This window comes from Charadrius vociferus, unplaced genomic scaffold (genome assembly GCF_000708025.1).
Source record: "Charadrius vociferus isolate BGI_N301 unplaced genomic scaffold, ASM70802v2 scaffold109, whole genome shotgun sequence".
NCBI lineage: Eukaryota > Metazoa > Chordata > Aves > Charadriiformes > Charadriidae > Charadrius > Charadrius vociferus.
This window is the reverse complement of record NW_009650060.1, coordinates 1,425,961-1,449,294: the sequence shown is the minus strand read 5'-3', so window position 1 is coordinate 1,449,294 and position 23,334 is coordinate 1,425,961. Positions and strand designations below refer to the sequence as shown.

The 23,334-nt window shown below is 38.1% G+C and overlaps 1 protein-coding gene across 2 annotated transcripts in view; it reads left to right on the top strand.

Moving 5' to 3' along the window:
* The window catches only part of ARHGAP15 (Rho GTPase activating protein 15), a 335,169-nt gene that overhangs the window by 146,763 nt on the left and 165,072 nt on the right, over positions 1-23,334 (top strand). For both annotated transcript variants that reach the window (XM_009891701.1, XM_009891702.1), the window contains exon 7: positions 22,241-22,339. In XM_009891701.1, coding sequence (XP_009890003.1) covers positions 22,241-22,339 — 99 coding nt within the window. The remainder of the gene's footprint in view (positions 1-22,240; positions 22,340-23,334) is intronic.

Sequence of the window (23,334 nt, the reverse complement as noted above, 5' to 3'; positions counted from 1 at the left end):
ACCCCGCTAGCACCCGAGGTCCCTCAAATTAAGGGATTACAGCACACTGGTAGCATTTGCGATGGGAATTTGGTTGAATGTCATCATCGAAGGGGTGAGACACGCAGCTCCCCAAGGGGTGGTGACACCCACGGCTCTCCCTGGTGACTTGCCCATGCCACCACGTGGCATCACACCCCAGCCTTACACCTCTGCCTCTGTTTCCCCCGAGTAGGTGGGTAATAGTTACACTCACGCTTGCGGAGATGTGCAAAAAATTAGCTAGATTTTTAACACAGCCGTGAATAAGGAAAAAATAAATAAATGAATGCTTTCAGCCTGAAATTCAGAGTTGCAGTCCAGAAGAGACAGAGTTTCTTTCCCTTTCCTCAAAATGTGCTTTGTAACCGCAACTTTTCATTACTGTAGTTCGGGAGGTTGCCTGCTATTCTCTGAAGGATGGTGTAGACATTTATGAGGCTGCCATTTTTGTTCTAATCCTAAAGTAAAGTTCACATACCACCACAGCAAATGCACTGCCCAGATCTCCAGATGTCCTTGTGTCAAGCAGACAGCAGACATGACTTCCAATTAATGTATTTTTGTTACAATGGGCATTTTATATTTTAACAGTCTCTTGAAAAACAAGTGGTTTATTTACAAACTTTTCATTTTCAATTTAATTAATTTAAAAACAAACTGGAAAATGGTTTATTGCACACAACTAAATGAGTACAGAAAAATGTAGGAATAGAAAAAAAAATACAATATGTTTTTAATCAGGAAATTTCAAATAAAAGGTTTTACCAGTGGTCAGTGTAAGTACAGAAGAACTGGTTTTAGGTGTACACATGAAAAAAGCTTAGTATAAAAACAGTATATCTGATGGTCTCTTGTGCTCACATCTCAAAACTGCTGTACTTCATTTTCTGTTTGTAGAAACCAAATAACAGAATATTAAGAGTCATTTGAGGTCATAATTAAAGTTCTTTGACATCTGCCTTTTTTCTGTTAGCCACAGCTACCAGATGTCCATGTCATGGGAACTGAAAATGATTAAAATAATCATGTTTTTAATAAAAAGTAATAGAAACTTTTATATTTTAAAGTTGCTGAGCGTAAGCTTGCCAGGCTAAAAGAGATTGCAGGGCTGATTCCCTTTATTTTTATACTTGTCTGACATTTTTATGTTATTGTTTGCTTTATTGGTGCAGTGCTCTGTTTTTCCATCCCGTGCGTTTCTCAGCCAGTCAGGCTCTATTGGCAGAATGAACAGAGTTATATATTTTCATTAAACTGATACCTGCCTGTATTTTAGTCTGCTGTGACTATACTGCTTGTTCCTTTACCTGTATACTGATCAGCTTTATTTTATAGGGTCACTGTACTAAGACCACTGTTGTTTTCAATTGTCTTTATGTCTGCTCACATGCTGGTCTGTTCTTGCTGTATTGATTTGACTTTTTACACATTACTTTACTTCTACCACATTAACACCCATTCACCAGCTTAATGATCATGGCACTGTATGGAGTACAGTATATTGGCTTGTTAAATCATCTCCATCATATTAATTTCTACTTATATGTATTACTGACCTATTTTTACTGTGCCACTTCCAAAATTGTCTTTGTTTATCTAAAGCTGGCTGTCCGCCGTTGCTATAAGCATCCCTAGTTTTCTGTAGTTCTATTTTTAATGGCTTTTTTTTTTTTGTTTCCCCTTCTCTCATGTCCCTCAGATTCTTTTTTTAATCTTTTTTTTTCTCTACTTTTACTATGCTTTAAAACTTATGAAGATGCTTAACTTTAGTGTTATGAGCTAACCTTGTATTTAAAAATACATGCTCAACTTTTCTTCTTTCTCTTTGTCTTTGTGCCTGGGAATGACGGCATCTTGATCTAAGACCTTTTCTGAATTTTTATTTCTATAACTTCTGATTCCTCCTTTGGATGTCATTATTGGCACAGGGTGAAAAACCTGGATCCTGGGGTCCCATGTTTTTAGACATCGCTGTGTACATTATGCATTATGTTATGTCATTAGAATGTGCCACTGCTTAATTTGTCTTTGGAGGATGGAGAGGAATTGTGGATGGAGGGGACTGCGATACATCTGTTTTTCAGCCATGGGAAGAGAAGGGAAGGGAGAAAAAAGGGAGGCTTTCACAGGGAGATGGAGAAGGAGAAAAGCTAAGACCCCCTCTCTCGTCTCGGGAAGAGAGAGTGCCTGGGAGGGGATTGAGGATGCAGCACACTACCTGAAACCACATCTTCTGCTGAGCATTTGGTGGCAGCAGGAATTAAATTGCTCTTAACTTTCTTTGGAAATGTTTTCTTCAGTGCTATTAACTGGAATATGAAGAGTAGATTTTACAGGCAGAGTTTTAGGTGTGATCCACCCTTTCATAAAAACATCTTTGTGATTAATACATTTATTATTTTTCCCTGGTTTCATTTCTGTCTGAAGGTTTTGGGGTTTTTTTTTGTCAATCAGAAATCATAGCGACGTTTGAATGGTGAAAAGCTGAATTTTAATCAATAAAGAGAGCTTGTATTTATTTGGAGATCAGACTTCCCTCACATATTTCCAAGCAAAACCTGCTGACTGTCTGCACTGAGCTATAGGTATCGTTCTGACTCAAGACCGTGGTTATTTAACTCTTTCTACGGCCTGATGGGATCCACTCCCACTTCACTTCCCGCAGGGAGTAGCAGAACATAATCCTGGTATTAAAATACCTTCCTTTTCCAAGCCAAGTTTCAGGCACAGCTGAGTAGGGCAAAACCTGCTCTGCGATTATAGCAGATAGTCTGACTGACAGTGTGGAAATTCGGGATGTGCGCAACCTACTCAGTTTATATTTCATGATGTGGAAAGGAAATCTGAGTTGCTGATTTTTAGGTTTTTTATTTTTTCTTTTTCCTGGTTCATAAAAATGCAAAATAGCAAATCTAATAAGTTAGGTTTTATATGTAGTTTGGCCATGAAACAAACTTTTCTGAAATATGTAATGAAAAGTGACATCACACTCATCACTATCCTGTTTTAAATTTAAACTACCCTGCCTTGCATAATCAATTACTTACAGAAAATTGTAAAACCCTTAAAATTCTGAAATGGTTTCTGGCATTTAATTATATAAGATTTTTGACCTGGCTAGGCAGATAATGTTAACACAGCTTTAATACTAAACAAGACTGAACATGTGTGTGCTTGACTTTTATTAAACTCCTACTGAAGAAACAGATTAATTGGAGGCTGATTCATTGGTGAACAGGCGTTAAAGACAGAAGGACCTTCTCACATTTTGTTCTGTTACCCAGGCTTATGCCATCTCAGGTTGGCAAGGAGATCCCAACTGTAGTGTTTTGAAATGTAACTGAAAGAAATTTTAGAATAACAGGTGCAAAAAAAAAAAAAAAAAACCCAAACCAAAAAAAACCACCCTCTACACACATAAAAAAAAGAAAAAAGTGAGCCATTTTCAAAATGCTGATCTGATTTCTTCCTATTCTGTCTTGCCAAATGACCACCTGACACCTCACTGACACAGGTATTGCCCAGATAGGTCTTCATTAGTGATGTTAAAAGTGTAAATGGGATCATGGGAACCGGCATCTGTCGTGATGATTTCCTACATGATTATTACTCCCCCCACACACCCCCCCCCCAGGCCTTAGAACAATTTTTAAGAAGATGTGTACAAGCTGTGATTAAACCACTTCAGATTAAGCTCAAAGTAAATTGAAACAGTCCTTCTTAAAGCTCTCATTTAACAGTGCTTTACATCCATCTGTAAAATCAGAGCTTTGCTTGCGAGCACCCTCGGAAGAACCCGCTTCCCACAAGGTAGCAGAGGTTAAAAATAAAATAGCAAGAAATCCGTGGCAAGGCACATGTGAGATTAACGGGGTGAAAGTACCGGAGTGGAGAGCTGTTTTCTTCTGTCTGAGCTCCTCGTTCTGTCGCGCAGCCCCCAGTCTGGAAATCTTAACACTGACACTTTTGTACAGATCGGTTTGTTAGCGATTTCAGATTTTTAATTCAGCACCCTCGCTTGATTATTACTGACATTTCTTTTTTGTAATAGTAGGGGAGAGAGAGAAAGTGCGTAAACAGATTTTTGCATGAGCTAGGTGGTGGGCAATTTTGACATCAGATCCCGAAACTCGAGAGAAATGTGCATGCTCCCAAGGTGTGTTTGTGGAATTAAAAAAGGAGATGTGATCGGGGAGATTTATCTGTGCCCTCCCGTAGCTCCAGGAGGATGCTGCCGATTTCTGGGTGTTTGTGAAAAGCGGGAGACTCTCCTGGCTTTATTTGGTTCTCGTGTGAAAGTGGGAGAAACGAAAGTATTTTGACAATTACCCATTGAGCTTTTCACTTCATTCAAATCTGCAACGCAGCGCTAAAGTTGGTGAGTGGGTGTGCAAGGGAGAAGCAAAACAACAAAAACACGTACTATAAAAGCAGGCTAAATGTTTGCACAGTCCCCTGCAAATTCCAATCTCCACATTTATTAAAGTTCTACATTTTAAAATCATATATTCCTCTATCTTCATTACTCCCAAACATTAAAGATACTGGTAAAAATTAACCTCGGATGTAAATCACTTGGAGTTAAATACATTATAGGGCTTAATTTATGAAATGATTTGGTCTATTATGTTTTATGAATGTTTATTTTACCCTTACAATACAAAATTATAGAAATTAAATACCATAATGAAATTGTGAGCTAAATTGCATTCTCTTACAGGTTTATATGTACACTTGTGCTTATGATTGTGCGGCAATAGCAAAAAATATTTTGGGAATTATTATTACAGCTGTTTCTAGGATTAAGGGTAAAATGCCCTCTTTTTTATACATTAGTTATTAGTTCATTACAACTGGCATTCTACAGGTAAAAAAATCAAACCCTAAATTGAAAGTGCTTGGAAATTTAAAAAAAAAAAAAGTATTTAAAACAAGGTTCTTATCTAATGTTATAGCTCTGCATATTTTCTGCCTTTCTAAATATAATTTATGAACTGATTTTTCAGCTCTGTATATGAAGTCCCTGAGCTGGATTACAAAAATTTAATAAAAAATAGAATACATGTACAGGCAGTTTAAAAAAGGTATCTCAATGGCTATATATCATAATAAACTTTCTTAATATTTGCCTTCCAACAGCTGATTTCTGATTTTTTTCTAGTGGAGTAGAGCTAAAGCACAATAGCTGAAAGGTGAACTTTTTTGTATTTCAACATTCCCAGCCTGGTAAAACTGTTCCGCTTGCTACATGATGTTATAAATATCAAGATTAGTTTCTTCTAAAATTACCAGTGCCAGCTGCATTCAGTTTCCCATGTTCTATAGTGTTTTGTTACCAGTGTTCTCAGTTTAGTGAGAGGGTTTTAAAAATCAAATTAGTCACAAAAATCTTCAATATTAAAATCTGTTTATATGTTTCACGTGTATTTTAAATATTGTACATAAATCCATTTGCCTTGCTCAGTCAAGTACTCCCACTGATATCACTGTTCCCCTCGCCTTTTAGCCCAACATGCTCCTACATTAACAATAACCATTTTAATTTCTCCTCTGGTACTCAGCACCTACAATTTAGATAACTGACAATCATTAAATTGTCTATAGCAGTGGCTCGTATATATGTGCCTATCGATTTTGCAGACATGCAGGCATAAATATATACATGTAGCCTATCTTTAAAGAAAATATTAAAATCTACTGTACTCTATTTTGACCTCAGTAGTACAGCATATATATTATGCGTATTCTTAAGAATGTCATTGAATCATGAGCTCTATTAGTACTGCACCAGAAAGTAGCAATTTCTGCAGTCCTGAAGTCCTTACAAAATCTTGCTTTGAACCTGTGTGTGTTTAAGTTCTTCAGCTGACATCATTTCAGTCTGGGAATATGACATACGGCCACTAATCCAGGATTAATTGAGCACTTATGTGCAGTACAAAACATTCTTTATATATTGACAAATATTTCTAAAAAATGGATTGGTATTTTTGCTGTTAATTGTTTCATTACTGACCTTTACCTCTGTAGACATATGCAGTTTTCGGTTTTTTGGGTGAGACTTTCAAAATATTTTTTTTTTAAGTGTCCAATGCTCAGTGTTAGCAGTGACATTTTTACAGTCTATTCAGAAGCATATATTTCAGTCTTTTGTATCTCATTTCTTTCTATTTATTTAAAACAACTTAGCATGGAAAATCTTGCAGATTTAAGTGACAGTGATGATGTACAATATGCATAAAATGAGCCTGTCCCTACCCATGGTGTGTATTGCTAGGGACTCCATTGCAATATTTACAGTTAAACTAAACTTTTTCAAATGAAGCAAAATTGCATTTGTTTTGCAGATTTGCTCATCATTAAATGTGAAACATTTCACATTTGTCTTTTTGAGTAATTGGCTTTTTAAAATGATAAGGTGCTCTGAACACTTGTTATGTGGATAGGTCTGACGTTGTATCCCAGAAATCCATATGCCATACAGACAGAACAGAAGAAAGATATTCACAAGCATGTCACAGATTGGACTGAAGCAAGCCAAAAACCAAAGTGCCATGGCATTAACAATAGCACCAGATTTACTGTCACGATTGCAATCTGTGCTGTATCATAGACAGAAGGAGAACTTTTGATAGGTAACACCTCGGTGTTTTTTAAATCTTTTTGGCAAATTATCATTTTCATTATATTTTTGCCTGCCATATAATATTATTATAATGGTATTAAGTCACACACACACACACACACATGCACGCGCACAAAGTTTATTAGCCCTCAACAAAAGGGCTGATTTGTGTTCTGTGCTAACTATTCCTCAACAAAAAAGAAGGTATTTTACTAAAGATTGTCACACATTTTAAGGCGAATCATCCACAAAAGTAGCAGTGATTCTTCAAACATGCATTAAGTTAATAAAATCTTAGCTAATAAAGTCTTAGTTAATAAAATCTTAGCTAATAAAATCTTAGCTAATAAAGTTAATAAAGGTACAGAAAGAAACCACGCGCACCATGTAAAGCTCAACAGCTCAGAAGTTTCCAAAGTTTGAAGACAGGAAAGAAGCAGGATTAGGGGGCAATATATTTTTCTGGGGTTCAATCACAGCTGACTGCATTTTCCCATTGCAAGTATGTAGACGTTTCTTTTTGACCATAAAATCGTACATTTTCTTCTAGTGTAAAAAAAGCTGCATAAAGCAGATTTGGCAATACCATAATTCATGTTGAGCTCTGATAAGTGCTGAAAAAGATTTACAAACTCACAGCTTGACACTGAGCCCACATGTTGGGTAGAGTGGAGAAAAAGCTCTAGAAATACTACATAGAGCTTCCTGGCAGCAAAGAGAGAAACATCAGTCAATTGTTTTTCTTAATTGAAAGCCACCTTGGGACCTTGTTGAAAATAACGTATCTGCCTATCTTTTCTGCTGTTTAAATTACCTGGCTGGGGGACTTGTCCTGGGGCCATTCACAATAGACTTTGTAGTGAAAGAAAAACACTGGAATTCTCACTTTATATGAATTATGGATTTGAAACACACTTCACGGAGGTAGGAAATGAGAATCGCGAGAGCGCAGACAAACCTACCTAAGCGCGAGTCCGGGTGTTGTTACCTTCTTTGCACTGGAAAGTACTTTTTTTTTTTAAAATACTTTTCAAGCATCCTCTTCTGCACGTCTTCGTCGTAGATATCGCCCTTGTCTGAAATCTTTGGGACTACTTGTGTGAGAAACGGTTGCTTGCATAATTTTAGCTCGCTACGTTGTACTTAAAACTATATTGGCAGCGCAGTTGGTGCTTGGTATTTTTCGAAATGTTTCAAAGTTTACAGTGGTGCTGCTGCTGTGTTTTGCACTCGCTGCCATAAAATATCACGTTGCCACAAAATGTTGTGGGAGCTTCATTTGAATACCATGAGCTGTGCTCTCCTGCCTGGAGCCTGGTGCAAATCAGGAATCACTTAAAATTTTGATTAAAACAGAGAGTAGCAAATTTTCAGCAACTTTCTTTTTTCCCCCCCAGTTTCTAAAGGTTTGGCTAAGCATATGCTGGTTTAAGTTCCCTCTAACTTGAGTGTAGCATCTAAACATATCTCCAGTCTCCACTTGCGCTGATGCTGAAGATGAATCACTATTAGCAGCAACTCTGCTCCCACTTTCCTGGACTTTTCCTGCGACGCCACTGCTGAAGAACTGCAGAGTGGTTTGTAGGTAGGAAACACACGTGAAGGGGTTAAAGATATAAAAGGCGAATCGGTTTTGGTAGCGGTGATGTTGCCATGAGTGGCAACGCTTGCTTTTACCTGCTTCTCACCCCCCAGGTGTGAAGGTATGTGCAGGTATTTGATATGTGTTCCCAGACCTGGGGCTGCTGCTGTTTTTCACTCTGGGAAGGGCAAAGCGAGATAATCCTTCGATAAACCTAATTGCAACTTTCCCTACCTGCTTGCAGTGGCTTTACTGTTTCTCTGATCTTCACCAGCAGAGTCAATAATTTGTTTGAACAAGTTTTCCGTCTAATCATTAACACACTTAAAGCCTATAATGAGCTCTGTATACATGCAAATGCATCTTTTTTAAGTGCTTGTGTAGATTTAAGGGCATTGTTTCCTTGTAAAATGGAAATCAGAGCTTTTTCTCACATAAACGCTACAGTCCTTAATAAGGGACTGATCTGCAGCAACTTTCTAAGTTTATTTCATTTTACAGTGCTTTTGTCCTTATGTACTGTATTTGGGATCTTTTTAAAGAAGAGAAATAACACTTTTAAACCTGTATCAAATCAAATGCATTAGAAGATTTTCCTCAACCCCTCTCATCTTCTTATAGTAGTCAGTGAATGAACGGTTTCAATTCAGAAATGAAAGGCATTTCGAAACAGATTTTTTTTCAACTTTATCAGGCACTGCTCAACTCCCATTGTATTGATATAATGATACTTCAAGATAAATAAAGAAATTCATGACTATAGCAATGTAAATAAAGAGAAAGGCAATAAGATAAAAATGGGTACCATTCACGCTCTGTACGACAGCTCGGAGGACTCTAGCAGAAGAGTAACCAGCTCAGTGAAAAATCAGAAACTGTGATTGCTATTTAACACTGCCGCTTTTCACAGTAGCTCAGCACAAAGTTATTTAGCACAGGTGTTTCTGTAAGTCTGATACATTGGGAAAATTCGCAAGGTTCTCCGTCTCTCTTGCTCCGTGTCGGCTGTGAGGTTGGTCCTGTGATGCCGTAAACGGGTTTCTGGTAGGAAATAGAGCGTATAGGCAAATGAGCAAGTTCAAACATAGGAACTGATCTAGATTCATTTTCTTGGTTGCTAATTTTTGTAACGCATGACAGTAGTGAGGTGAATGACCTGTCATCAAGCAAAAGCAGTGAAAAATGGGAATGAGTTATCATTCAGAGTTAAGCGTGAAACTGAGATCCTGTTCGCTCCTTCGATCAAAGCAGCTTTCCTGGATAATATGGTTATCAGTGCTCTTTCTTTGTGAAGTGAGAGTTTTGATAAATATTCACCTTTTTTAGTATTTCTCACTAGTTTATTTAGATATGGTGTATTTCCCTGCTTTATGCCACAACATTTCACCCTACGTGTGTTTGCATTTCAGTAAGAGATGAAATGTTATAATTGAATTTCTAAAAACCTAAAACTCACAGCAATTTTTTTTTTTTCTTTTAATTCTCAAGTTCTGGCAGTATCTAATTTATGGCTTAATTCTTTGTAAGGTCATCTTCTAAGTGAGTGACTTCTAGTTAATCTTAGACATTATGAGCTTGGCTGTGACAGAGAATCAGTTCGTCTGTGTTCAGAAGAAAAGTAGTGAGTTATGGGGATTGTTGGCAAGTGAAGACTCAGTTTTTAGCTGAAAACTAGGTATAATTTCTTACATAGTTACTACTTTTCTCTCATTTTTCAAGCTGAGCTGGTTGTGTTTTGACTAGTATAGCCAAAGGTGAAAAAAAATAATTAAATCTTATTTCTTTACTGATACTGTGTTCTTTGGGTAGGTAGGTAAGGTTATTAGTTTGGGTTTGCTTCTAATAGTGAAGGAATCAATAGGTGGTAGGGGTTTTGTTGTTGTTTTAGGTTTTTTTTCCCCTGTAATTCCTTAATAAAATACTCTCTTGTCATAGTTGGGCTGGAAGGTGTATCTTTTTTTTTTTGCTGGTAGGCTTATAAGTGATAGTTAACTTTGTTACTTGTGGTTCTGCTGTTAATTTACATGCAGCTCTTACTGGCTGTCACTAACATATCTTTTGTTCCCTGAAATAGTCACTCTGTGAATAAATATAACTTTTCTGCTATTTTTGCTCTGACTGATTTGCTCATTTCAGTCTTGTGACTGAAAACAGCACAAGTACTCATATTCTGAAAGTTGCATATTGCTTAATGAAGTACCTTGCTGAATCAGGGCTACCGTGTTCCCGCAGATGAAAGAAAAGCACATGAGAAGCTGTACTGCCAGGTTCTGCTTTGAATGTTTTTCTTTTAATCAAATTTTAGACTTATTAGCATAGAGGATCACGGTTTTGCAAAACAAACAAAAGCTTCTAGTCTTATTCTTGAAAGTGTTGGGAAATGTTAATGTAATTGGTTCTGTTTATAGTTCAAACTCACTTACATGTCTCTGCTCATAGACACGAGCAATGGAGGGAGAGTCAGCTCTTCCAGATCTGGTCTAATGAGTAAGCGCCTCAAACCACTGGGAAGTAACTTTGCAGTTCCCTTTGTTGGACTCAAGAACCTGATAATGTTCTTAATTATTTCAGTGGCAGGAGAACAGCACAAGGATTAGGTCATGGGTGGAATTGTAATACAGGGTAATATAACACTTTCAGAAAGACTGAAATTCCATTTCCTTAGGACTTTCCATTTTGCCTCACAGTTTAAAGTGTATGCTAACCATTGGATGTCGCTTTTGAGTCGTCCTGTGCCATTGAGTTCGATAAGGGTAATATCATAGAATCACAGAATCATCGGATTGTTGAGGTTGGAAGGGACCTTTAAGATCAGCAAGTCCAACCATCAACCTAACCTGACAAAACCACTTCTAAACCACGTCCCCAGTCATGCCTGGTATCTCTAACCAGGTGGTGGGAAGGGCAGGGAACATGTGGGTCAGGGGTCTGTGGGGAGATGCTCTGGTAATGGCCCTTCTGTATCTGCAGTTTGTGTTGCCGGATAAGGACAAGTCTCCTGGCGCATCCACAGTGCTTGAATTAATATGCAATGATGACATCTTTGGACAAGGTTAACCCTAGTGTTTTAAAACACTATTTATTTCCCTGTCATGTGTACTGTACATTTATTAGTGACAAGACGTGGGGCAACAATCACGGTGTGCAGGGCTCCAGATAAATATGGTCTTATGATTATGGTATGGAGGACTCAAAATCCAAATACCCAGCCGTTCCTGTGCCCAATCATTTTGCATATTTTTAGCTTCTCTTATATTTAGATCCCTAAGTTCCTGTAAGAGCTGTCACCCCAAACCTGCATTCGGCTATACTGCATCATCCCAAAGCTTGCAACAGAAAAGAATATCAGGCTTTCAGACACAGCATATTTAGAAAAGAGAGAGCGAGTCTGCCAAATTCCCAAAAACCACTTCCCAATTCCCCTCACGAATAGCAGGAAATTACTTGTTATCAGTGGGTAATTCAACCACAAACGTTATTGATTATCCAACCTCAATCTTTACAGTCGTGATGGCCAAATATTTTGCAATCATCCTCTCTATTTAAAACTAGAAGATGTGATTTTTATTTTGGAAAAATTGAGTTTTTCAATTTTTCTGCATGCCACATCACATTGTGGCGCATCCCTCCAGATTGTCCAGTGTGATAGCCAGAAGCTTGACTGACAGATGTCAAAGTGTACATCATGTCCTAATACATGCGAAAACCCTACATTATTAAAAAAAACCAACTAGATGCTTGTAAAAATGATACATATTTTTAAAATAACGTAGTTGTCTTTAATGTTTGGTATATCCCAGTGCATACCAGAAACTCAGAGATCTAGAAAGGAAGTCCGTGCTTCCTACGTTTTTTCTAATTTCACTGTATTTCTTAAAAAACAATACATTACGGAATTGATCAAAGTAGGTTGTCTTGTTTGTGAGCTACATCATAGTCAAATATTTCAGTAGTTTTTCACCCAATTACCTCTAGCTGACTAAATTCAGTTAGTGTAAGAAATTCACTGAGTTCTGAGCCATATTCGCCTTTCCTAGAAAAGCTCCCCTTAGACACCTATTGCAAAAAGATGATTTGATATTTTGGTTATGTGATGTTTTTAAATAACATTTTGAGCAACCTTCTGTCATTACTACACTACTAGGTAGAATAGCTGATAAATTTAAAGGCCAGTGCATTTCCCGTGCTGTCAGTGCAGTTCCAGAATGTCTAAAGAGAAATCCCAGCATCCCCCAACACTTGAAAACTGGTTTCAAACTATCACCAGAATTTGGAGACATACTAAGCTCCAGTCATTTCAGATTACAAGAATTTCTAATTTCAAAAATTAGAAGATATTTGTTGAATGAAACGCTGTCTCCATACTATCTACATTGTGATGATACTTATTATATACAATAACTTCATCCACAAATGAAAATAACTCACAGCTGTGTAAGAAAGGTTGATAGTCTATTACCTTTTGGGGAACTGTATTTGAACTGTATTTGAAATACTCATATTCTTCAGTACTTAGTTAATAACTGTATGTATGGTATCACCCGTGAAAGTTTTCTAACAAGGTTGTCACTCCTTGGAAATGAGAGTTCAGCTAGATGACAAAATGTATTCATCTTTGTCCTAAATCTCAACGACATTATTTTTATTAGAACACCAAATATTTTTTAAAATGGAAATCTTTTCAGTTGCTATAGTTGGAAAGGTTTGTTTTCTTAAATGGATATAATAGCCTTGTTCAAAACATTTTTCATCCTGTTTAGCTTTTCCTAATATTTACCTACAAACAAAGATGGAAAGAGGCAAACCAAAGATGTTATGCATTGTTTGCTCCCTGCGTGCAAGGAAAGACGATAACCATTATATTTTTCCTGCCTGCAATGCTTAGGAACTTGACACAGCTGGCAGAGTATATGTTCAGATCATGGACCAACTTTGATGTTTTACATTGTTATTAAACAATAGCTGGCATGGTCATGCAGCAGCAGGATATTGCGCTTACCGTTCAGTAGACCTGTTTTTATAGAAAGGGACCTCCTGCCTCCTTGCCCCAGGCCACAAAACCCTCTACTGCAGAGATGGTGTTTTGGATCCCTAGCAGTAGGAGGATTCTTGTGGTGGCGTATTGGCTTTTGGCAAGTTAATAAAATAATGTAAACAGCTATTTTGGAAAATGACCGTATGTTGTACATGCTCAGTACGCACAGAGGTTCCGAGTCACTAAAAAAAAAAAGAGAAAAGAGAGAGAAAATATCCAAATGAAAAGAAAATGGTAAATATAACAATGAAAAATCCCATTCAGTAGTGCTGTTTCATCTCTAAGAGATGCTTTATTCAACAGCAAGTATCAATCCCCACAAGTAACATCTGCTATCAGAGGATTTGCAGGTACACCTTTGTTCACTGCTAACTGAATTTGTGTCAGTATTATAATTCAGCAGATTTCTGTTTTTCACTCAAACCAGGATTAGCATTGACTTGGGCTGGAGGGCATTCAAGCTGCTGTTCTTCTTTTAGCTATATTTCTCTGTAAACATCTAATTGTTTCAAAAAGTGATGTACAGTATGCAAAAACCTGAATTCAATGCAAATAAGTCTGTGCAGCTCTAAAGTTAACAGGTGTTCTCATTAGTATAAGTAGACAAGGAACGATTCTTGAATGTTTTATAAACACTTATAATCATGGCCAAATACGTTACTATAAGTATAAAGATACTTATAGCAACATCTCTGTTTTCTTATTGTGCAATCTCAGCACTTATTAATAGGAGACGTGTGTCAGTAAATGAAATACTAAAAGCCAGTACCAGCTTCTGCCTGCAAATAACGTAGCTATAAAATGCTCTGCTACTGATGAATAAATTTCTGGCTAAAATAAGAGTCAACAAAATGAAATCTTTACACATAGCACATATATATTTTAAATATATATCTTTGCTTGTACTGAAAGTAGAACATTCGTTCTCCCTTTGATATTTTTGTTTGTTACAAGGACTTATCATGTTGAGTCTCACTCACATATATCATAAAGTGTTATAACATGCATATAAAATTGGACAGGAGGACCATTCATCACTAGGTATTGTCCAGCTGGTAAAACTAAGAAAGACGGGACTTCTCTACGAAACCATTGCCAATATCTCTGTGTGTGGCTGTGTAATATATAGCTTCAGATTGCAAAGGCAATAACACTAAAATATTACCCTGAGGAGAACAGTGGCTTGCAGTAGGCATTTGTACACTGCCTTTAGTCTTTATCTATGGACAAAATGTGCAATTGTTTGTTCCCCTGCTTCCCTCTATGCACAGACACAACTGAGTTGTGCCTTAATGATCATCTCTTGCTTTTCTGCTTTCAGCCGGTTTTGGGGGTACTCCTTTCTTGCTTCCCAAGTCTGGTGACTTCCATCTTCCCTGACTTTGACTTAAGGGCAGGCAGAAGTCCATCCATCGCTCTCCCGCAGCGAGGGCAGTGCCGCCGTGGGGTTGGAGCGGAGGGTGGTGTGGGCAGCGAGGGGCCGTGGGAGGCTGCAGGCAGGTGTCTGACATCCAGGATGGTCACCTGCTGCCTGTCTCACATTTTCCTTTTTGTTTATTGCCCTCTGAAGGAAACTCCTGTTTTTCAGAGGCCAACCCATGTAGTCCAGCTGTGTCTCGCACAGGACATAATACCAGCAACCAGAAGGACACAGTTCCTGCCAATATGTTCCTTGGATGTTTAGCAGAAAGTACTTGCTCTTCCTTACTTCGATCAAACAGCACATGCTTTCTTTTCATACATCTCCAAGGGCGGCATGAAGCACAGACCTGGAGTGGTGGGTGAAAAAGGGAGAATGACAATCTGCTCCTTGAAATCACTGAAAGCATCCCAGTACCCGTGGCAGAGCACTGGGCTGTTCCCCCTCCGGGAAGGCTCTGTGGACTCTCCAGCCTGAGCTCCTCTTCTAATCCAAGGAGAAGTTTGGGTCTCTTAGGGCTTAATCAGCTTTAATCGTGACTTCCTATGTGTTCAATGTCTTCCTTACAAGTGATATAAATCAGTTGCTTTGCAACTGCGATTCTTCACAGCCAGGAAGAAAAGGAAAAGATTTGCCTTATAATGCAGAGAGGAGACCTGATTCTCTCCTTGCTCATATTAATGTAATTCAATAGAAACTGGTACATACTGTGAGTTCATTGCACAGCAAAAGGGAAACATTAGGTTTAAAGATTTTTCTTCTTCTTAACAGACCTAGAGTTAATTATTTTATTACTAAGTTATGGTGAAGGACTTGGTCGTAGGAATTAACCAGGAAAAAAATGATTTGTTCATCGCTGGTACAATACAGTTTCATTAAAAAATTGGTTCTTTCTTGGAAGTTTGAGCCCAGACTTCAGACTGTTGAATCCACTTTCAGAGCCATTGATGTGTATACCCCAAACACTAGGTTAGTTTCACTAAAAAGCAACATATTTTATATGAGCAGGTTGCTTTGATATGATGATCCCGCGAAGGTTCCCAGAAAACGAATGTGCAAATCAGTCATACCGCAAGGCAACACAATTGAAGACATATCTTATAAACATCTGGCAGCAATTGGTCTTACAATTGCTAATACTGCAGAAGTTGTGAAAACACAGGATCTGTTTGTTGCCTTTTTGCAATGCTTGGTTTTCACAGTAATTTTTACAGAGTCAGAAGAAACAGGGTAATTATAACATAAGGTTCAACATCTTTAGATATGTAGAACATTTTCTGTTGCTTAAAACAAATATTCCCAAAGAAAGTATAAAACATTTTTCTGACTTGCAAAGTTTTTGCAGTCTATCATTTAAATTACTTAAATAAAGGGAGCTTTACTACTCCCAAAAGCTGAGAATATAACACCCGCCATGCATATTAGCTTGATCTTTTTGACAGACCAGAAAAGTGTTTGTGTGTGCCAATTAAAACAAAAATGGATCCCCAGTGGCTTGTTCCTCACACAACTTCTGAAGACTGCTATCATTGTATGCTGGGGTAACCCTGGATAAGGCGGCTATCCAAAGTAAACAAACTTTTCAAAACTTTCATGACAGATGGGGGTTACAAATGCATTTTAATAAGAGAGTTGCCAAAGCAACTTTTTTGCAATCAGCATATATTTACTTAACATCTAGCAACATTGGGAACACAAGGCGGATACTTTCTCACAAAATTTTTTAACAAATATCATTTTTTTTGAAAGATTGGTTGAAGACCTTTTCTTTCAAGCTGATATTTCCCCATCACTTCAATGTTAACTTTGCTCGACATCCAAAGGACTGCTAGATTGGTAAAGCCAGACTGTAATATGAGACAGACAATCTGCTTGATAATGAAATTTCTTTAGTAGTCATAAACATCTTAGAGTCCTTTAAGTAATTTAACTATCAGCATAACCATGACTACCTCTGTTTGATAGGCTGAATCGTATAAGGGATATGTGAGGCAGTATGGATATAATGCAGCACAATACTGATCCTTTTGTTTTCTTTTATTTGCATTTCTTGAATATTAGACTCTCAGCTCACTGCAGTGCAGCACAGAGAGATATTTTATTTATCCTTTCTGCTGCTCACTCATTCAGCATAAACATGGCCAAGAGACTGGATTATCTGTGAGAAAGAATTTGAGAACAACTTCCAGAAATGCAGTTAGACTTTTGACATGTTTTTAAAAACTTACATATCTCTGTCCCTGTTTAATTCAAATCCAGCTAATTAAACCACTAAGGAGCATAGTGTCTCCCAACTTTAATTAATTCTACTTCTACTGTGGGTGTGGACACATGAGTATCTATGTTTTATGTATTTATTCTCAAGCTATATTATAGTCTAATGATTTTTTTTTCAAAGAATATCTAGAAAGAGACATAAAATTCCTAGTTGTCTGTCTTTTTTTTTTTTTTTCTCCTTTCTTTTTGACTCTCTTCCCATCTTTCCTTTCCCAACCCTGGTGGCTGCCATACAGATGGAGAGTGGAGTGTCCTGTGTTACGTGGGCTGGGTGGCTAGATCCCACCCTGCAAAAAATATCTCAGGAAAATAGAGGAAAAAGCCTAGATTCCTCTTCATTATGGGCATCGGGATGGTTAACATGGTTAGAAAAAAGCCAAAACCTTGTGAGAGAGCAAGGTGAGATGAAGGGAGCAGTGGGAAGGGGGAAGAGTGTTAGCTTTTGAGCTAGAAATGCTCGAGCAACTCACATTTCCTTTTTTTTTTTTTCCTACACATATCAAGGGCAGCAATCCCAATGCACAGTGCAACAAGAGGAACACATTTTATTGAATTTCTGCACGCAGAGGTATCTGTCAATCCAAGTTTAAATCACTTAGTGTTCACCACAAGCTGTGGCAGTCCCAGGTGACATCAAAATTTAGGTTTTCTGCACTGGATTCTGCACTGGATTAGCATCTGGTGGGGTTTCCACGGTCCAGAAGTGTCCAATAATCCAACGCTGAACCATTGGGGTAGGTTATATGAAGCTTTACCCCAATAGTCCAGTATTTTTTTCCGGATGTCCCACATTCAGAGGGAGTTAAACAATGGTTTGTTTCAGTCTTTGGCTGAAATAGGAACTGTGTGGTGGTTTCTTGGTGGCCGTACGTGAGCTATACTCAAGCCGTACGCTTCCCGAGCTGCTCGCTCCATTCCCTTTTGCTGCAGCGTAGAGACTGCGAAGGTTTTTTTGCTGCATTTCTCCTTCCCCGTAGGATTCTTCACTTCCTGTATTAAAGTTTGTTCTTGGCATTGTCTGAAAATAGTTCATCACTGCAAATAATAGTTATAGCCACCAGAGATGCATAAGTACACTTTGAAGTGAGTGAATCAATAATACGGTTTTGTATTTTTGTTTTGCTGTGTGAATTTATCGCCCTTTTCCATATCTCCATAGAGTGCCTATCAGTAGGATTGCTAAAATTGCCTCCATCCCTGTTCTACAGCTAAAATAAATGTAAGAAATGAATGCATCTATAGAAATGTATATTGCTAAAGAACTAGAGGGATACCATGAAGGAGATTTTTTTTTTTTTTTTTTTTTTTAACACAGTGGTGCAGTAGTCCCCAGACCAAAGTTTGTAGGAAGACTATGGACAGAAACCCCTGGGCTTACCCCATGGCACTTTTCTGGCTTTTATCTCCAGTTTTCTGTTGGTGTAGGTATATCATAAGACATCTCTGAGACATGTTCTAAATGGCAATCCAGGTGATTTGTACAGGTTTGGAAGTCCTGGAGGAACAGAACCAGGCATGGCATAATAGCACATCCCAGAGCACAACCCCGCACAGGAGAAATATATGGTTTGTAGGATTTTTAAGAACTGCTGATCCTGGGCAGGTTCCAAGGTATATTTATGTATTATAAAATGGTAATGGTATTAATTAGATACGGCGTCCCTTATTTCCTGGAGCTATATAGGCATCTTTTTGTTTAATAACATACTATCTTGTTGAACACAACCTTGGTACATCATTACGGTGACATGCAAAAGAAGCTCACCCTTCCATTTGCAGCTTTATAAGGTGACAAGAGAAATCCTTAATAAGCCACAAGTAGAATACCATAAAAAGTGTTTCACACCTGCCCCCCTCCCTTCCCACACTTTGTTGGCAGCCCAGCAGTGCATTGAATTTAACACACATTTACCTGCGGTGAGCCGATATTTTTCAGAGGATCAATGTTTAACAGCAGGACTGTACTACAGTTCATTGTAAAACTACCGTGTGAGTGGATTCAGCCTTTGAAGTGATGTTTTTTCAAGGTACCATAGCAAGAAAGAGAAAATCCAGGCGTTCTGGCTCCTCTATAAGCAACCTGAAGGGCACACCCTTTGCAAATTAGAGGGTTAATGTCAGTTGTCATTCCTTGTGGGTATTTATTGCCAACAGCAGCATCGTAATTCTGCCTGGTAAGGTAATGCTAATTCCAGACTGTAGCCTGTGCAAAAATGATGGCAAAGGGAGAGGGATTTTGGGAAATATTTAAATAAGTGAAGTCCCTGGCACAATGGAGACTGGCAGCTCTATCTAGAGCACTTCATTTTCTTTTTTTTTTTTTTTTTCCTTTCAGATTTGTCTTTCATTTGTTTCTCCAGTCCCTCTGTTTGTTCCAGCAGTGCCTGATACAGGACGGTGCGTTAGCACGCCTTAATATTGAACAATTTATGCTTGTTGTTAGTTATACATCATTTAGGGCTGTGATCATAAATTGTTCAATCACAAGGTTTAGTCAAAGCTAGCATTCTTTACTGATGTCTCTTCCCAAGGGTGTTGAAAATTCGATTGTTCAAAGTGCAAATATGGTTTAGCAATCCCTTCCAAGAACCGTTTATCAGAAATCCTAAGGAGGTAATATATAAAAGTGGGATAGGAAACCTGCACATTAAATGGGATTTACCAGCCAAAGCCTTTGGAACTGCTTTCCTGTGAATGACTGGAATGGAGCAGAACAAAGTCAATTACTGACTGTAATTAAGGAGTGGATGCATTTAAACTGTAGAGAGCAGTAGCAGTCTTCTTGAAACTGTCTAGTTACTCTGAAGATTAGTCTGAGGAAAGAAAGAAAAGGACTTGAACTATATCTTACAGAAAGTATATTTTAAATGAATTCTCTTCCCTTCATTCTATGATCTGTTTTTACAGATTTGCTCATAAACCACTGATAATATATGATTATCAAAATAACACATTCAGACAAAGAAACTTTCAGCATGTATTTTGCTTTGGTCTTGTTAGCAATGGAGTATCTCTTTTGCATATCATACAGTGCAAATGTTTATGCAGTGCTGAATACTTGGATTTTAATAAAGCCTGAATTTACTGAACGGAAGACTAAACTATGTTGTGTCCTTTTTAAGCCTTCAAAATACAGTAAATCTAATTATATATGTTGCTCTTACTTTGAAAATGTTATTCCGTTTTATAATTTTAATAATGATTTGTTTATACTGGGAGAGAGGCATTAGATTGAATTGTTGCCTGTGTTTAGTCTAATTCGTATCTGCGTGTATACATTAATAAATTGTGATATAATATAATACATTTTGAACCCAAACCATGCCATGTAACCTGGGCACAGAGATGGAGGTCAGCTCTTTCAACTGCTCACCTTAAGTTGAATTTTGAATTTTTTATTATTTTTTTTTATAAAGGGAACAGTGAGTGTGTGAGTAGTGATTAACATTATGGCTGTGGACTAATAAGGGAATTAAAATTTCCCCAATAAATAACTCTCCCATGCGCACGGGGAATGGTGGGGGGTGGTTGGAGGTCTGCTCCTGTCGGGTGCGGATGGGACGGGATGGGATGAACATCTGCAGCCAGGCAGCCTCCGAGCCCGCGCCGGGGGACCATTCCCACATTCTCCACAGCGCTCTCACAGGATGTCTCCACTGGAGCTGCGCTGACGGGATTTTCCTTAATGCTGATGACTTTGGAAACCTTCCTTACAGGCATTTCCTCAATAAAGGGAGGGTTATAGAACAATTAATAAAACATTAAACTGTTTTGTCTTTTTTTTTTTTTTTTGTCTTTTTTTTTCTCTGGTAGTATTTCAGTTTTAAGAAAGATGCAGGGAGTACCGGGGCCGGTGTGGATCTGTTGTTTCTTTTATGCTTTAGTAAAAACTCTTGACATGGGGCAGATGCAGCGAAACAGTAGCACTTCGGGTTGATGGATTTACATAAATAGGCTGTGCCAGGTCTTAACGGCTTTGCTCTGCTTTTCCTCACACTTTGGTCAGAAAGAAATCTCTGTTGTCCACTGTGTTCATCTGTTCCCCAAGAAAGACCTGAAAAGATGTTGGTCCTTACCCCAAAGAGAATCCCAATGTGCATCCCCAAAACACTGAAACCTGCGTGTGCAATGCCCATGTGCGGATGCTACCGAGTTTTGCACAAGCAACTCTTAGCAACAGAAAAAAAATAAAGTAAATAAAAGAAAAAAACTTTGGTTTCAGAGCTGTCAGGAGCTGAGCTAGTTTGTAGCATGGGCTAGACGAGCTCCTACCCCTTGCAAAACGTGGTGGAGTTGTAACCCTCCATTCACTTGTCACATGCAGGACTGCTGTGCCCTGCATCATCTGCTGTGGCCACGTGCTCGAGGGCTCTGCTGAATTATGCTGGGGCAAAGCACTGCACAGCTCTGTGACTCGGTTTTGCCGTCTGTAAAATGGTCGTTTCGACCTGCTGTGTAAAATACCCGGAGCTCTGCTCAGGTGGAAAGATATATATGTTAAAAAAAAAAAAAAAAAAAAAAAGTGGACTATCAGTATTATCCCCGTGGTTTACAGAAGTTCAGACCAACAGAATCTGCATGCATATTTCCACCAAATATTGTTAGGCAGTGAGACAGCATTATCAGGGGAATGAATATTCTTTTGATAAATATTCCCAGTGAGTGGGTCAAAAATGTAAATCAACTTCTATACAGACAAACTGGGGATTTTTTTTAAATGATAAATGGGGTCCTAATTACTCTTCTAAAGCCATCTTTGATGGGTTTTTTCATTTTTTTTAATGTGAAAAAGAGTGACGTTATTAATTTTACCAAAATGTTTGGAAGTGAACTCTGGAATCGCAGGTATATAATAAATGTGTAAATTCAAAAATGGAGGTACCAGATATAAAAATAAGAACACCAAAAGAGAAATGGAAACTGAAAAGAATGGGAACTAGTTCCCATATTGCATTCATTTCTTTTCAGGGTGCTTTGATTTACATTTGAACTGTGTCTTGTAACACTGGGTTTCCTGGCTTTTCTTAACTTTTGTCACATTCCCGTTATTTTTGCACTATTTGTGTTCGGTGGTTGCATTGCTGAGACAATATCTCGTTTGTTGTGACATATTCAAAACAGTTTTCAGACAGAGGTTCAAAACTCCTCAGTAGCTCAGCACTCCAGGAGATAATTCCCGGTACAAAGGAAAAGCATTTGGGTGCGTAGGAGAGAAAATAGAAGAAAATGATCTCTCTGGTGTGTGCTTTACTTACCTGTCTGTGCCCATGCCCTCCCCAGATCACGACAGTGTCAGGAAACGAGTTCCTCCTCCAGTCGGATATCGACTTTCTCATATTGGATTGGTTCCACGCTATCAAAAATGCAATTGACAGATTGGTATGTATTTGTTTTGGCTGTTACCTTTATTAATTAAGATGTAGCAATTTCAACTTCATTTGCTTAGGCATCTCTACAGGTTTTAGGCAGTCAGCAGCTAGCTAGACATTCCTTTCTCCAAAGGATATAAAAATATGTATGCAAATCTACTAAAAAATGTCAGATAAACAAGGTTGTTGAACAAAAACGTCATTTGATTCTTGCCTCGAAACGGAACGCTACATTTATTTCTCTGAAATAACAAGGACATTGGTTTGCTGAGGGTTGTAAAAGCACACAAGCACTTAATAACTAATGAATTTTTGCATTTTCTGTTTATGCAGCCTACAGTATATAATCTTCAATAGAACTATTAATACATTTGAGCCTTTTATGAATTTTTGTATTACTTATTCACAAGAATAACACTAGCAAATAATATTCCTTTGTAACTGATTGCTGTTATTCTCCCAGGAAGGCTGGGGGTTTTCTACTAGAAGTAAGCAGGGCTGCGTTTTATTAAAACAGTTTTTAATTACCAAACCAGATTCAGCTGTAGCTTTTTCTTTCTTTTTTTTTTTTGCTACTCTCAGTACAAATTCCAAATGTCTTCCTCCTCTCCCTGCCTGATCCAAGAACATATTTTTTCAGAGGGCACTGACTTTCCTTGTTCACTGCCGAATCTGGTGAGAGAAAAATATCCCCATTTCTTGCATTTTTCAGAGGTTTTGCTGCAGTGGAATTGGCAAAGCGGGCAGAGGCAGCCTCTTTGAAAGGGTTAATCTCAACACGGCTACTGTTTCCTTAAAGAGCTACAAACATTATATTACCCGGAGGCTATAATCAGCCAAGGAAAGTTTGATCTGATGATGTATGTCTTCATATTGTGCATTTCATTGGGTGTGTGAGGATATTGATATCCTACTGAAGATTTTGGGGTGGAGTTTTCCGTGGAGACTCAGAACCCTTTTTTTTTTTTTCTCCCCCCTGTTATTCAGCTAAACATCTAATAGACT